The 17,529-nt window shown below is 34.3% G+C and overlaps 1 protein-coding gene across 3 annotated transcripts in view; it reads right to left on the bottom strand.

Moving 5' to 3' along the window:
• The window catches only part of PTPRQ (protein tyrosine phosphatase receptor type Q), a 206,806-nt gene that overhangs the window by 168,855 nt on the left and 20,422 nt on the right, over positions 1–17,529 (bottom strand). For all 3 annotated transcript variants that reach the window (XM_070599139.1, XM_070599138.1, XM_070599140.1), the window contains 5 exons: positions 16,156–16,225; positions 10,882–11,081; positions 9,461–9,710; positions 7,759–7,887; positions 4,727–4,873 (listed from right to left, as the gene is read on the bottom strand). In XM_070599139.1, the coding sequence (XP_070455240.1) occupies positions 4,727–4,873; positions 7,759–7,887; positions 9,461–9,710; positions 10,882–11,081; positions 16,156–16,225 (796 nt within the window). The remainder of the gene's footprint in view (positions 1–4,726; positions 4,874–7,758; positions 7,888–9,460; positions 9,711–10,881; positions 11,082–16,155; positions 16,226–17,529) is intronic.

Genomic DNA, 17,529 nt, shown 5'->3' with positions numbered 1-17,529 from the left:
ATGGAGTTTTCATCCAATAGATTAAGAGGGTTTTTTTTTCTTTGTCCCTATGAACTAACCAATAAAAAAAAAAACCCTAGATATTTTAACAATATAAATATTTCCTCATGTCTGTTGAAGAGTTAATGGCTAGATGGATGAATAAGTCATTCTGGCCCAAGAGCGTACTATTTAATTATTGCAGTCAAGATTCTAAGCGTCCAGCATTGGTAAAACCTGTGCTCAAAACTGGGAGACAAACATAACATGGATACACCTGCAATTTGCTAATTCTTTGAATCTTCTATTCTAAAAACATTTTGGTACATTTCTACATGGAAGGATAACTCTTTAGACTGATTTCCCCACAGTGGTTCCAATCTAAAGGAAAAACACAGTTCAGCCTTTGAAGAATGGAGGAAGAGTTCTAGGCTAGGACCCCACAATCCTGATTGTCGCCTTCATCATTCCACAGACTGAGCACTCATCACACAGTCGCTGTTCTAGGTGCTTGAGGATAGAGGGAAAAATAAGACAGATGAAGTCCTCTCCGAAGGTCATGTCTTACACAAATTTTATTTCGTTGACGTACATCATTACTAAAGCTTATGTTTCTATCATCTTATTTACCAATACACATTTCTCAAGAGTGAAGGAACTTTCCAATTAATCTTGTAGTGTGAAAATAACATAGTCATTTAGATGGCAAAGCTCCCATTCCACCTTTCTTTTACATTTTATTTTGGAGTCACTAGTTGACAAAGCCTTAGTCGGTATTGCATAACATAAATCATAGAAGAGATCTGGCATTTTTCCATCCAATTTGAACTCTCATGTAGAATCTCTACTGAAGAAGCCAGTTTAACGACTACATTGATCAGATTAACTAGGCAACAACCCTGCCCCCTATAAAATAACTAAAATGGTCAGTTCCATTCGGAGCAACACATTAACGCACCAAGATACCAAAAATTATCCAGTACAGCAGAAAAAACAAATACCTTACTGTCTCTTATTTTGTTTGCCAAACCTAAGAGTAGTAGCAGATACTGTTTACCTTCTAATTTATAAGGTATTTTTCAGTGTAACTTAGTAAATACTGCCCCATTACACTAATGCCTAAAATTACAATCCAAGTAAAGATTAAGCGGTTCTGTATTACCCTAAAAATATACACAAACTTTGTAAGAATGACTGTAAACTTATCTCTTTTTTTATGAAATAAGGAAAAGCTTAGGGAATAAAGGAAATGGAGTAGACAGCATCGTATCTTGTCTTTAGAAAGATACTTGATCTGTTAAACCACAAATTCTTATGGGGAAACCAAAGAAGTGTGGATTAGATCAAACTCCTTTAATATTGATACCAAGCTAACTAAAGAAAATCAAACACACAAGACAATTATTCATGGTTTAGCATCAATTCTCAGGGTGTTGTCCACAGGGACTACCTAAGAATCACTCTCAAGTCAATACATCTATAAATTTTATGAATAAATGAGAAACAGAGTAGACATATGATTGGTAAAATATATCCAAATGATTTAAAGTTTTCAAACAAGTAACTATTTTAAAAAATGAAATAGAGACAAATGGCATTGGAACAAAGAAAATATATTAAAACAATTTTGCCACTATCTAGCAAATTCAATTTCCACTAGAAATGCATTTTGAAAAAAATCTATCAAAAAATAAAAGTCATATGGGGCTGGCCCCGTGGCCGAGTGGTTAAGTTCGCGCGCTCCGCTGCAGGCGGCCCAGTGTTTCGTTGGTTCGAATCCTGGGCGCGGACATGGCACTGCTCATCAGACCACGCTGAGGCAGCGTCCCACATGCCACAACTAGAAGAACCTACAACGAAGAATACACAACTATGTACCGGGGGGCTTTGGGGAGAAAAAGGAAAAAATAAAATCTTTAAAAAAAAAAAATAAAAGTCATAGAGAATCCTGAAAAACACAAAGCTGACAGCCTCTCAGTGATTTCTCTACCAAGATTTTACCACTATTTGCAGAAAGTAGCAAGTTAAAATCACTGAGGACAAGCTCTTCATGTCCATGATCTATTTATGAAAGAGTAAATATGGATTTCAATACTTTGTTTGCTTTTAAGAAATGATGGTAACTCCCTTAAAAGATATTTGACGCTATGGCAGAAAAATTTTAGGGGATCTTGAAGTAACAAAGTTTACTAAGATTTTTTAACACCCATGCAAATAATAAGAAAACGTTGTTGCCTATGTTGTATTCAGCAGTATTGCCTCATTTTCAAATAGGCAACTTTACGACTTTTCGTAACACTGGAGATTATTAAATTATCAGTTTTTTCCAAATTCATCTCTTCTTCATGCCTATGTAGAAATCTACTCAGTAAAATATTAAGGGATATATAGGAACCTCATGAAATATATAGGATAAATGTTATAACAACAGGATATTGATTTCCTTGATAATCTAATCAAGGTAGACTATGGACCGTAGCACTCTATGTGTTAATGAAATCAGCTCCATTATAATGTGACAGCACATATCATTTTCTATAAGAGGTCAATTCCACTTTTCCATAAATATCTGGATATTTGTTAGAATCCCAGTTGTTTTAAAAGATATTAATTTAAAAGCTGACCCTAATTAATTTTTATCTAGGCTATAGACGACTTTTAAACATGGAGAAGAAAATAAATTGAATAACTTCAATTAGAATACGAGAGCCCTGTTGTATTAATGAATGAAAACGAACAATCTAAAATTAAGATATCAATTTTAACTGAAAGTTTATAGTCCTAATGAGTTATTAGATTGTTCTCATATGGTTTAAAGATTCCTTTATTGCAAAGTTTTCATTAGTGGGACCAGGATTAATTAGTGGTATCGGAGTAGAAGCTACATTCACTGCATTTGCCACAGCATTCCATTGAAGCCCTCATAAGGCTGAATGATCCCCTGAGAACTCCACAGATGAAGGCTGGCAGGCAGAGGTAAGAACCATGCCACTCCTCCCCTTACTGGAGTGCACCTGTTGCCAGTGGGTCCTCCTGAGAGCCACCTAGTTGTGGTCTATATGGTGAGTAGCTCAGGAAGGCAGTAGGACAAAACTCAGGATAAATTGCTTGTTATATAAGGCAAACAGAGTCATCTACCCAAAATAATTTGGTGTGAAAAATAACCCGTGTGAAATATATTGAACAATGTCTTAAAATTCTCATTATTTTGTCAATAAAAATGTGCAGAAATAAAGAAAATGAAATGAACGTTTAAATAATATCCAAAATAAACAACATGGGATTGTACGTGGCAATGTATTATCCATTTCTCTAGTTTTGTTAAATGCTGTAGGCCAAGAATGATGGCAATAAAACAATAACCTTAAATTGTGGATTCAGTTGAGGAGCACCAAAACTGGCTTGACTTGAAAGAAGACGGAAGTTCTGAATTTATCTAATTGTATAACATAAGAATAGAAATTAGCTGGTCAATTGGGTTGGTTGAGAAAATGCCATTAAGACCAAACTCAAGGGCTGTAGTCTGATGAGGGCCAGGTCACTCTGCTGTGTTTGACAGCCATCCATAAATCTGTATGCATGTTTTGGAAATGCTTAAGAGCAGGTTTAGTGGGTGGAGATGGGGAGAAACTTAAGGTCTAATGGAGAAGACATATAGAGCTAAGAGTCTCACAGAAACACAATGGAAAAATTTTAATACAAAAAAAGAGAGTATCTTGCTCATGAGTATGCTTCTCTTTCTTTAGTCTGTGTACTGAAACTACATATACATTAGCATTTTCATTTGAAATTAACACAAAACATAATTTTTACGTTTTTTAAACCACAAAATATTATCAAGGGTTAATTGTTCTCTGAAAAGAGGGAGAAGTACAAAATTCCTGAATAGCTGCTGCCCTCTAACGGTTAAATACTTGAATGATTTATCTGACGAGTGCACCCCCAATCTTGTGTGTGTGAGTGTGTGTGCAGGCACATGTGTGTATTTAACTCACAAGTTACTGCATGTTAGCTTCCACACAAACAAAATCTGGAAACTTTTTCAAGTGTTGATGTGTTTGTAAAAAAATTGTCTTCTCAATAATTACAATCTCTAAATATAAATGAAGACATTTAGCCAATCTGGTGTGGGCCAGGAAAATATGTTGTGAAATGGAACGGTAACATTTTTTTAATACCCTATAGTTTGTTTAAAACTGTGATGTGCTTAATATATACAAATAAAAATGTTTCTTTAGGAGAAATACTGTCTTAATAATTTCAATATATGCTGGTAAATTAGTATTATGCACCTTCCAGGAATCCTCACTTGTTTAGAACACCCTTTTGATTATATACACATTTTGCTACAAGGATTAGGGACATGAATTCCTCTGAACATTATTCTATAAGAAAAATATGTTCTACATTAAATAACACGAGTTAAACAATGTTAAATGTGTTTGTTTGTCTTAAGTTTTCTTGAGATTTTGCCAACATTCATTGTGACTCTCTAACAGGTTATAGATACTGCATGTAACGTTTCCTAATCTGGCTTCATCTTCGGTCCCTCTCATTATGAAGCTTGCTATGGGTTTAATGTTCTGAGGAACACATGTTCAGAATATATTAGGTAGTAATCTAAGGAAACAACATAAATTAAGTAAATATAAGCCAAATAGCTTCTAATAGAATGTTCAACCAACACAGTGAAATTCACAAGCAAAACAAAAATACCTCATTAGCACATTAAAGGAGATGTTCTTACCTTCTGGAGGAGTGAATATTGAAGTGTTTGACTTGGGTCCAGTCCCTGCACTGGTTTCAGCCGCAACGTACACATCATACATGGTAAATGGTGTCAGGTTAGTGAATGCAAACTTAAGGTCTTTTGTGCTATTATCCAAAATCCGACCTGCAAAAAGCAAAAGATACCTGTGGATTATTTTCTGATCAAGCATGTAATCATTCTCACATTTAAGTATAGAGCCAAGGATGGCAATTAAAGTGTTAACCTATGCACTAACTTTTGTTATCATAATTTCAAAACTGAAAATATTTTAAACATTTAGCTTAGTAGTGCATACATATAAACTTAATTAAGACAATGGAAACAATATGAAAATCTTTCAGTGTTCAAAATGACTTTTATTGAATCATAAGGCCCTATTCAATTACTATGCTATTTTCTGACGCATTTAAAAGGAAGACATTAGAGTTTACTAAGATAAAAACAATGACAGTATTTTATACTCAAATTTAGTCAATTAAAATGCTAAATAGTCTCATCTTCTATAAAAAGGTATATTTAGAAAATATTTCTGGTTTAGTTTCTGAGTAAAATTCTTTAAATAATCCATCATCAAAATTCCTTAAATCCTCAACTTTGCCTCTGAATAGCTCTTTCAGCTTCCTGCTCTTGCTGAAACCTGGCTCTCCCCTAGGAACACTGCTTCTGTTGCCCTGCAGCTACCCCAAATGGTGGCAGTCTAATCTTCCCCACAGTCCTCAAGTGACTACGTACGACTTCAGGTGTGGTATGTGTACTCCTTGCTCCTCACTGCCTGTCTTAGACCAATCCAGCTCTCTCCTTATTAAAGCTCATAACTTGAAATCTCATGTCATCAGTGACAGCCACTAGCCATCTCTGAGTAGTCATCTTCCAAGCCCAGGATCATTCTGGGTGATTTAGCTCCTGCTTCAATGTCACTTTCTTCAGGGCTATAATCTCAATCTGTGGTGATTTCAATATCCCTAGAGATAATCCTTAAAACACTCCAAGATCCCTTTAAATACTGTAGTCCTCCACCCTATCTCAGCCACTCCCTCATGGTCATAACTTAGCACTATTACCAATAACTGCAAATTCTCTAGAATCTCAATTTCATGCAACTCTCTCTGACCACTCTTTCCTATCTCCTATTCACTTATCCTAGAACCCTGAACCAATAATTCTTTGTATCCATTGGGACATCAAATCCATTGATCTTACCACCTCTTTTATTTTATTTTATTTTATTTTATTTGGTCCCTCACCACTTGATTTCCACTCTTTATCTACCTTCAATGTCATTGTCAATTATAATCAATCGCTTACATAAGCCTTCAATTCCCTTGTCCTTCTCTTGTTGGAGGGAGCTGAAGGAAAACACAAGTACGCGCTGATGGATATCACTTTATTCACTACTGCCACACCTCAAATGAGCCCTAAATGGTGCCTAGCACCACACCCAACTTCACTAGTCTTTTCTCTACTTCTCTACTTTTCTAGATGATTATTTTACACTTTCTCTTCCTTCCTCAGACTTCAAACACTTTCTGCTCCATCATCACTCCCAGTTGATGGTCTTATTCCTCATTACACTAAAAAAATTAGATCAATCAAGGAGATCTGCCACAGACTCCCGCCAACACAATTACCTATTTACCAGCATCTGTACCCATATACTCTGCCTTACAACCTGTTACTATGGACAAACCATCTGGACGATTATCTCAAACCAATCCCTACACTTGAGCAAAAGATCTCAGCTTCTGCCGACATAAGACATTTTTCCAGTAATTCTTGACTTTCTTATATGATTAAGTTTTCTTTTTTATTTATTCTGATCAGCAAATAAACATGCTGTATTTGTTCCTTCTGAAAAGAAACTTGTTAATTCTGCCTATCCCCACTCCTACTCCCCACTTCCATTCACTGCTTCACTTTGGAGAAAAACCCAGGAGCTGTCTCTTATCCACTGCTCCAATGCTTTTCTCTCATTCTATCTTAAATCTACTCCAATCTGGCATTTACCCCGAATACTTCATCATAATTGCTCGTGTCAAGATCACTAATGACCTTCATGTTGCTAAATGCAATAGTTACTGGGTGCAACTTACTTGATTTATCAGCCTCACAGATGAAAAAGTACCTTGTCAAAGTCTTGGAAAATAATACTAGATAGAAAAGGTGTGTTTGGTTTCTATGTGTGTGTATTGAAGGGGAGGGAGAAAAAGGACTACCTTTTTTTTAGGAACTGCAAAAATTTCAGAATTTTAGGAACATAAGTTACTTCGAGATGAGAAACAAAAGTTACTCACGTGATTCGTGATAGATTACAAGTAATCTCAAAATGAAAAATTTGGCCCTTTATCTATTTTTGCTTTCTTCCAAATAAACGATAATATGTGAGTTTATGTTAATTCATTACTATTTGAAATAAACCTTTCATAGAACCATAGGATCTCAGACTAGGAAAGAATTTTAGAGTTTACTCAATTAACTTCCAATAATAAAGTATTTGACCCCTCAAAATATCTGACAAGTGGATGTCCAGGTCTTTCTTGTTCACAAAGATGGAGAACTCACTACATTATAAAGTTGCCCAAATTATTTTTAGAGAGCTCTGATTTTTAGAAAGGGATTCCTTGTTCTAGATAGAAATCTGATTTAATATAACTGAAGCCCTTTGTTCTTCATAAATATATTTGCAATCAGGGTAAGTCAAGGTCCTCCTGTACAAATATTTGAAGACGTTAATCTCCTTTAACATTTCCCTTTTTGAAGGGTAATCTCCTGTTCTTTCATCTTCTTCTCATGAAATATGGAACGTGGACCATGTTTTGCCACTCTTATACTTATTTACGGTTTGAAACAAAAAGTTCAAACAGCCTCACCTTCCTTATTACTTTTCTATTCTTTGCTTTAATTATAGAGTCTTTAAAAAAGAATTTGATACTTTCGAAAAGTTTGATAATAGTAACATATTTTATACAATTCTTACTCCAAAAGGTAACACAAAACTAATTAAGACTTACCTGATGGTCCATATAATTCAACTCTGTAACTAAATTTCCCTGTTACTATAGTTGGCGGGTCCCACGAAATTGAAAACGATCTTCCTGTAATGTTGCCTGTTATACAGTTTTGTGGCGGTCCTTCAGGCACTAAAATTATTATTAAAAAATGAATAAATAATATATATTTAAAATAAAATAGCATCATATTAAATACATATAATAAAATGCAAAGTCCAAGACAAAATAAAATATCACACTAACAGTAAAGAGTTTCTTTTAACGTAAAAAAAAAGGAAAAATAGAATATAGTTGAAGAATTTGAATAAGATATGCTGGATCATTAGATGAACTGATTTGCAACAATTACTAGTTTTATGCCATACATGATCGCACGGGGCGTTTCATTCCTATATAGTTCCTCATAGTTACATTGTCCTGCGACATTTATATTGCATTCAACAAGGCCTGGGTATCTGGCTTAATAAACACTCTTCCTCTGGTGTACACAGTAGAAGGGTCAAGGAAAGAACTCAACCTTCAGAACATATTGGGAATGACCTTACTTTTTCTATCAATATTTGTATTTGGTTCTGAGAGGAAATTTACCACCTACAGTTAGAAGATTCTAATATAACACTAGTAACAAAAAATAATGACATTTAAAATAGGCTATTTTTCATAGGCGGGTTTCTACAATTTACTCTTTTTTTAACTGAAATGAAACATTCCAAATATTCTTTCAAATCAAACTTTTGTCTACCAAATTTCACTTTGTGTGACCCTCATGAAATTATTTCTTTTTTTTATTGCATAAGAGAAGTAAGGAGAATGTAAGAAGGAAATAGTACGATTCAAAGATGGTTACTTAAATCAAGAAAAAAGAAACTTATATGTAACGAAATGATACGACCTGACAGCTATGTGATCAGAAAAAATACTATGCTTTAGTGAAATTACTCTACCAGTAATAGCTTCCAGTGACCGCAAAAACTACCAATCGCAGGTGAATGTCTAATACTATATGTTTAGTAGGGTCGTATGTAGTATGGTTTTATATATACCTGTATATATATAAACTTATGTGGATGCTGACATAATACCATAATTAAATATATAAATATCCATACCTAGAAATATGTATTCTTAGAATTTAGTAGTAATAATAATATCTAATTATACTGATTTAATAATAACACCATCTCCATAAAGAAGGTACTATTACGGTCCCCATTTTTCACAGGAGGAAATTTCAGCTCAAAGAGGACCAAACAGGGATATTTTTCAACTACTGTTTCTGTCTGACACTGAAATGTTAATCACATGATATTCCTGCTACTGCAGGTGTTATCTCCACCTTTGGTAATAGCAGTATCAGTGAGAGAAGGGTCCAGATGACTGTAGAAGACGTAGAAAGGCAGAGATGATTTTGAAAAATTGCTGAGGTCACAGAGTGATGAAAGCTGATGTTAGGATAGTGGTTATTAGCTCAAGAATCCTGTCTTTCAAACCTCCTTTCTCCTTTTGGATGCTTCTGTTAGTATTATAAAAAAGCATTAAAGTTGGAGATGCTCCAGATGGAATGCCTGTTATCTATTATTAGGAGGGAAAAAGTTATTGAAAGGAAAGAAAGATCTTAACAAAAAGATCTATACAAAAAAAGAAAGATTATTCTATAAATAATTTAACTCTTTTTTTCCTACAAAAAAAGATGAAACCATACCTGATTCTGGCGTTCTAACAATCGTGCTATCAATGTAACCTGCTTCAGTTGTAACAGCAGAAACTTCAAAAAGGTACGTCGTGTAAGGTCTCAAATGTGTCACTACAAAACTGATAGGCTCTTTCCACACAGAGCTAATCTTACTCCGTGCCAACGTGCTCAATGAATATGTGGTACGGGATGGAGGCGTAACTCTACCAAGAGTTGGAGGAGGGCTGGTTGTACTCCATAAAAAAGATTCATTATTCTCCTAGTGAATAAAATAAATATCAATGAAGAAATAATGTGGTATCTGTTGGTGAACATGAGAAGTGTAATTCATTTTTTTCTTTATACTACAGGTATTATTCTTAATTTGTGTTTGTATGTCTATGATTGGTTAAGATTTTAACAGATTAATTTACCAATTCAAGTTATGGACAAATTTGCTAGATTTTAATTTTACCCATTTATTGTCTATAGTTATACCAGTATCATACCTGCCTACAATTTTAGAAAAGAATATATTATTGCATCCTTTATACCTTAATCTTTCTATGAGTAGGATTTCATATGGCTTAGAAGAAAGGTAAAACTGCAGTAAAATCATTAGTAAGAACTTTAAAAATTCATGTAAAAATGCAAGAGCCAAAGAGATGAAATATTTTACCTTTTGTGAAATTTCAAGCGTAGGTTACCTCTTATTGTTACTACCATTTTTGTTCTCATAAGTACTCAATAGATAAAGCCAATAGAATACGTGTTGTGTGTGCATATGTGCATGTTCATATATATTTTAAATATATCTTAATTTTAAAAAGATTTTGAGACTTCGATAACTTAAAGCATTTAAAACAAAAGTAATTTTGCTTGACTGCTTCTCCATCAATAAAATCACAAAGATCATCAAAATTATTTTTGTAAAAGCATTATTACAATACTTCTAGGCACTTCCCATCAATGACTAGAGTAATAACAAATTCACCAAAGATAATGCACCACAAAAATAATCTACTTGCATAAACTTAACCTTGGCTGTTCCCTCCACCTCCCTCCTGTCACATGGAAGTCACTTTTTTCCAATGAATTCAACACTTTGCTACTTCAGAGCTTTATAAAGTATCCACCCAGAATGGGGCCCTCACACAGTCTCCATCTGTCCTTACTCCAAGGCATCATTAATGCTCCTCAAATTCGTGAAGTCTTCCCAGGGTTCCCTAAGTGATTTTGATATCGCGCTCTTGAATTCTCAAACCCTTCTCTTATTCTACCTTGAGTGTAGCCAATTGTGTATAACTTGATACTATAACCTAATACTATAAGGAATCAAAGAGCTAATAATAAACTTTTCTGTGAAATACACAGTATCCAGATGCCAGAAACTTCAAGACATAAGTTTGCTTCGAATTTTTGAGACATAAGAAGTGTTCCACGATACTTACATTACATTCTGGCAATTTCCCAGTCAAAATGTCCTCTACTTTGATGGAGACATCTTTCACTACTATCCCACTTCTGGCGTGTTTGACACTAATCTTGAAGCTGGTAATTTTGCCATTTGGTTGCCGAGGTAAATACCAAATCAGGTTTACTGCTGAATAGTTAAAGGCCTCCACCGTGAGATTCACCACTTTTCCTGGAGCTGAGAGGTGAGGAGAGGAATTGAAGGAGAGGAAAAACACTGTTATAAAGCTTAGAATGGTATTTATATAATTTTGGGATGCTACATCTCCCATGTTATATGAAATTAAATATACAATGCATTGGATAAAATCTACTTCCATGAGACTTTTTGAAATATATTTAATTGACTTTTGCCTAAAATAAAGAACTGGAAATTGTGCCCATAGATTTGTGTTTAAGAGGCAAATAAGGGGCCGCCCACTGGAGCAGCAGTTAAGTTCACAAGTTTGCTTCTCCGCAGCCCGGGGTTCGCCAGTTCGGATCCCGGGTGCAGACATGGCACAGCTTGGCAAAAGCCATGCTGTGGGACGCATCCCACATATAAAGTAGAGGAAGATGGGCATGGATATTAGCTCAGGGCTAGTCTTCCTCGGCAAAAAGAGGAGGATTGGCAGCAGTTAGCTCAGGGCTAATCTTAAAAAAAGAAAAAGAGGCAAATAAGCTTTACTTCAGGATTATTTGGCCAATAGACCTATTGATGAAATATTCCAAGTAAGTCTGAAAAAAATTCAGTCAACAGTTGTTTGTGATTATACAAATAAATTTAAATAATGAATCTCTTACTTCCTGAAATGTTTTGGAATTATGTATATTCCTTAAATAATGAAGAAGTGGCAAACTGAAACAATTATCCAAAAAGCACATTTCCAGAATGTATATAAATATCTAGTATATAACATAAAGTGCATACCACCCAATTGGTTGTTGTTATATTTTGAGTTGTATACATCCACAAAATCAAGTCTCATCAGAATTCATGATACTTTGCTACCAATTATTAATAATCTGCATAATAATAATCTGTATGCTATTTTAGTTGAGATGAGACAAAGAGAAGGCCAAGAATGAAGGAAAATTATGCCCACTAATTTCAAGGTAAGTTATGCAAAACTGACAGAGTAAATAATCAAGATCCTTTAGAATATAGAACAAACATGGCAAGTCACTATTGAAAGAAATCAAAGCAAAACATGACCTTTTTGGGGTAAAACAATATAAGTGATAGTAGAGATGCCTAATATTAAGAAATCAGAGAACTAGAGTGTAGGTGTACATTGTAGAGAAGAATGCCAAAATATGATTTGTAAATGAAAGCCATATAAATTACATGAGAAAGTTAGGTTCTGGGAAAGAGGGCTGTATGTAAATGATGAGTTAAATGGTAGAAATTAAGAAACGTAAGGACAGTTCCATTTTAATGGAAAAAAATAAAATACAACAACTTGGGGAGTGATTAATCATTAATAAGGGATGAAATAATGGATGTAAATATTTTTCTTCAAGGGAATCTGATAAATGGAAGTAATTAAATCTTAAGAAGGATAATGACAATATGATAACTTTCTTATACTAAAGATTTAACACTTGAATTTCTTTTAGATGGATAAAATATAATACAGCGAAAGGAAAAAATCTGTTAAATATATAATGCTATGAAATTATAAGAATTAAAACTTTTATCATAAATCTTAATCATACTTTTAAATTTCTTACTTGTGCAAACTATGCACATTTTTATAAGCATGCCTGAAATATATATCAGTAACAAATTTCAGACAAGCTGACACATTTCCAAACGGGCCTTAATAGTCATAGAGGACTACTCAAGTGCAGAGAAGTTTGAATTTTAAGGAAACCAAACCTTTATCAAATTTCAAAGCATGATTTTGAAACACTAAATAGATAGAAATTAATTAAATTTATTAAACATTTAGTGAAAAAGAGGGCACTTTTATTAATTTGCTTGAAATTATTTTTGTCTCAATAAAATGTGTCTCCATGTGTTTTCCTTTTGCGCCTTCATGTGTCCGAAGACTAATCTTGGCTCTTTTCTGTACTCGGCAATTCTTCCCCTATTTTAAATATTCTAGCTTCTACTTCTGGACTTCTATGTACTAAAATCTCACTATCTCTGGATTTTTATAGAGTGAATATATCCATCTTGATCCAAGTAAAGATTTGACATGGAAATACCAAAAAGCTATGCTTATAGAGTCATTTCATCTTTCAGATAAGAGGCTTCCACACACTTTGAGGACATATCTAGACAAATGGCATGCATAAATTATGCAAGTATATGAAAGTGCCTACAACTTTCAAAGTGCACACTGTACAAAACATACATTTTTGAGACAAATAAAAACTTCTATAAATCCAATATGGAGACTTCTAAAAGTATTTTCCTACATTTCTAAGGATCCATCAGGTTGGAAATGGAGGTACAAGAGATATTTCTAATATTTTGAAACTAAAATAAATTCTACATTTGCTTAAAATAATGCCGCATGGGAAGTTAAAAAGTTGAGATTTTTGCGCTTGTGGATGGAATATCAACTCAGATTGGTATAACTGGTTAACTTTATATTCTTCCTAGAAGTATTTTGATTCATGGGGAAAAAATTACTTCTGATTTAATAATAATACATGCAGTTTATGTATTCCACAGAAATCTTCATTAAATTTGAGTTCTGTGTAGCATAATTAATAAAAAGGAGTACTTGGGGGATAAATTGGAGATCAGTGATCTAACCAAATTTATATTTCCATCACAGTTTTACCTCTACATTCACAAAAAGAGAAGGAAAGACAAGGCAAGAGCAATTACATAATTATGCAGTTTGCCCAAGAACACACTGCAGGTCAGAACCAGAGTGAGGCTCCTGTTGCAGGACTATTTTCATTCCATCCCAGAGATTCTCTAGTTTCTCTCAAAGATAATTTGCCAAGAAAGCAAATAACTTTAGGAATTATGTCAGTTAGCAGAGTTCAAAATACATAAAGTTCAAAATACTGTCAAGTTGAAATCACAGTCTGCCTGTATCACACTTTATCAGACGCTGTACCAAGATGAGTTAAAAAAAGAAGGCAAAACTATTTGCAATGTCATTCAAAAATTATTCCAGCTATTTTCCCTAAAACTGAAAACACAAATAATAGATTTTTCTTTTATATCCTAGTGAATATGTAATTTTAAAATGATAAGTTTTCCACTTGATTTTTAGTTGTGTTAGTAATCTGAAAGTCAATATATTCAAAATCAACAAGAGAAAGTTAGACCTCATGAATCATTAATTTCTAATTTTAAATAAACTACAGAATTATCTCTTAATTCCTTCTATGGCATAGAGCATTTATTCACATACTTCTCTAGATGGGGTCTCAAATAGGAACTGAGCCACAAAGACTGTCCCATGTTTTTGTGGGGATTTTTTGAGCAAGACTAGCCCTGAGCTAACTACTGCCAGTTCTCCTCTTTTTGCTGAGGAAGCCTGGCCCTGAGCTAACATCCGTGACCAACTTCCTTTACTTTATATGTGGGACACCTATCACAGCATGGCATGCCAAGCAGTGCCATGTCCGCACCCGGGATCCGAACTGGTGAACCCCGGGCCGCCAAGAAGCCGAACATGCGAACTTAACTGCTGCACCACGAGGCCGGCCCCTCCCATGTTTTTTTAACACTGACCATTGCATCATCCTTTCCAGACACATAGGGCCCATGTCAATTAATCCCTGCGGCAATGGACCACTGGAAGATTTTTATCTTTAAATATGTAGAACATTTATAGTTGCACAAAATTATAGAAATTGTTTTTATAGCACTTTTCACCAGCCTGATATATTACTTAGTAACTCACTTATTATTTCTCTTACCCCACTAGAACATAAGCGCCACAGAAAATGCTTGTTGTTGAATGGAGATACTATTGTTAGTTTAATCACTTTTCTATTTATTGGTTCTAAGTTTTTGCTACAAATAGCTGAATTACTAAATAAATAAAAGCATTTCCATTCAATAACAACTTATTTTCATCACAAAGTTTGTGTTGTACTAGGATAATATATACAGTAAAAAAAATGAGTAAGTAAATGTGTTACATGACATGCTGGTCCAATGAAGAAAAAGAAATTTGTTGAAAATAGAGATGGACAGAAGGAAAGAGGGTCTATTTTAGAAGGTGTAGTCAGGAAAGGTAACATGAGATTTACATTAACTGGAGGAGAGAGTTCTATGGATATGTAGTGAAAGAGCTTTCCAGGCAGAGGGAATAGCAAGTGCAACGGACCTGAGGTGGAAGATCAGTGTGGCTGGAGTAGATGGAGGGAGGAGAGAATGGTAAGAGATGAAGTCAGAGACGGGTATGAAGATAAAGAGCATGGTAGGCCATGGGAAGGACTTAGGGACTTGTTCTGAATGAGATAGGAGCTATGTTAGGAAAAGAAGAGTAACACAGTCTGGCTCATGTTTCAAAAGATGATGTGGCTCTTGTGGAGACAGACAGTAAACTGTAGGCAGGCAAGTTGGAAACAGGAAAACCACTGAGGAGACTTTCAATTGTTCAGGCAAGAAATGACAATGGGTTGGATTAGAGTAATTAGGAATAGGGGTTTGATTTAGGATACATTTTGATATAGTGCTGGGAGGATTTGTTGATAGATTAGAGTGTACTGAGAGAGAGGAATCAAGGGTCATATCAAATTTTTCCTCTCAGCCACTAGAAGGATGGAGGTGTCAAATTGGTGTGTCAGTGACTGCTTGTTGTAGAATAATATGATAACCACTAAAGTCCATATGTCCAAAAGTCTCATGTCATAAAAATGCTTATGATTTGATGTTAGGTAGAAAAGGCAGGATATAAACTTGCATAAATCACACAAGTCTACTTTCATTAATATATAGTCACATAGACATATATTCACGGGGGGAAAAAAAGACCAGCCAGAAATGCACAAATGGTAACAGGGTTTTTCATTTAATAGTGCCATGAATAATTTTCACTTTGTTTTTAAATTTTTGTTTATTCAAAGTTTTCTAAGTTAACACTTACTGCCTTTATAATCAAAAATAACAATATATGTTTCAATGAATAAATTTACTATCCAAGAAGACTGTAAAAGTAATTCAATGACCATGCTGTTGAAAATTTTAGGCATTTTGGTGTCAAATTTTGCTTACATCCCTATTTATTTTAAATGACGAAAACTCACACTAAGTTAATTTAAAATAACTTAGAACGATTTAGGAAAATTACCACTTTCTGCAGTTTGGAAGAGAAATGGGTCACTAAACACTCCAACGCCAGCGCTATTTTCAGCAGCAACCTAGAATAGACCAAAAGAACTATGTTTAAGCTTTTTACTGTCTAATTAAAGAGAGTCTTAAATAATAAAACTTTGATTTGTCCATAAGATAAATGATAAAGGTACTTTCCCCTCTAATTCCTATAACTCCCAAAGTGGAAGGCAAATATGGAGCTATTCCATATTTCCATTTCCCCTAAGGGTATATTTGCAGCATAGTTTGAATCAACAGATTTCCCAGATTCCTAATGGAGAAATTAATAATCAAGTTTAATAGTCCATGGGTAGTAATAACAACAACAGTTACTGTTTATTAAGCAACTTCTGCGTATCAGGAAATCTACTGGGAATTTCACACATCGCATTTTATCCATATAATTAAAAACATGAGGTGTGATTGCCAACATTTTATAGATGAGAAAACTGGTTGAGAGAGGTCATGTAACTTGCCCAAAATCACACAGGAATAAGTAGTAGAACCAGAATTTGGTTGAAGTCGTGCTTATTTCTAAAGCTCAACCTCTTTCCACTATTCATTCTATGCAAGACACCATGATTATTTCTGTAACAAATATGAGACCATATATACAGTATCTGCCTTGAGAGTTACAATCTAATCAAATAAATAAATAAATACTCAGGAAAACCACTTTTCAAATAAGTAGGTCTAATTAATCCTTTAAACTAAGTATTATAGAATTTAAAAGATGGGAAAATTATTTTTGACCTGAACGTTCTAGTCAAACATGCTGGAATAGGCAGAGAAATTGTCATACATGAGAACAAAACTCTTAAGCTCTTTCAAATGCCATAACTGGAGTCAGACAGCCTGGGTTTAAATTGCAGCTCTGCCAATCCCCGGGTGACTGTCTGTTCGCAATTTAACTGTTCTAAGTCATATTTCCCTTTACTTTAAAATGGGAATAATAACGTATCTATGTCATAAGATTGTTCTGAGGACTAAATGAAATAACACATGGAAAGTAATTAACAGGATTTTCCCCATATCATGTAGATTTGATATCTACATTTGAAGATATCAAATTTACCATGCCAAATACCCTTTGGAATTCTGCAATGCCTAACGTTTATTTCAAGAGAGTAAAGGTCACAACAATGATTTATAAAGTGTGGGATGAAAAGGAGAATAAGGGCTTCCCAACAGGCCTGAAATAAGAGAATTCTAAGGAATAAAAATTCCTACTCCATAAAAAGAGATCTAAGCAGAACTAGGTAGGCTAAATCACCTTTCAACCAGCAATAGCTTCTTATATCATATTAAAACTTAATCTTTATATATAACCCCCAATAGCATATCTTAACAC

This window comes from Equus przewalskii, chromosome 29, assembly GCF_037783145.1.
Source record: "Equus przewalskii isolate Varuska chromosome 29, EquPr2, whole genome shotgun sequence".
NCBI lineage: Eukaryota > Metazoa > Chordata > Mammalia > Perissodactyla > Equidae > Equus > Equus przewalskii.
Note: the sequence above shows the minus strand (reverse complement) of the source record. Positions and strands in the feature narration are given on the sequence as shown.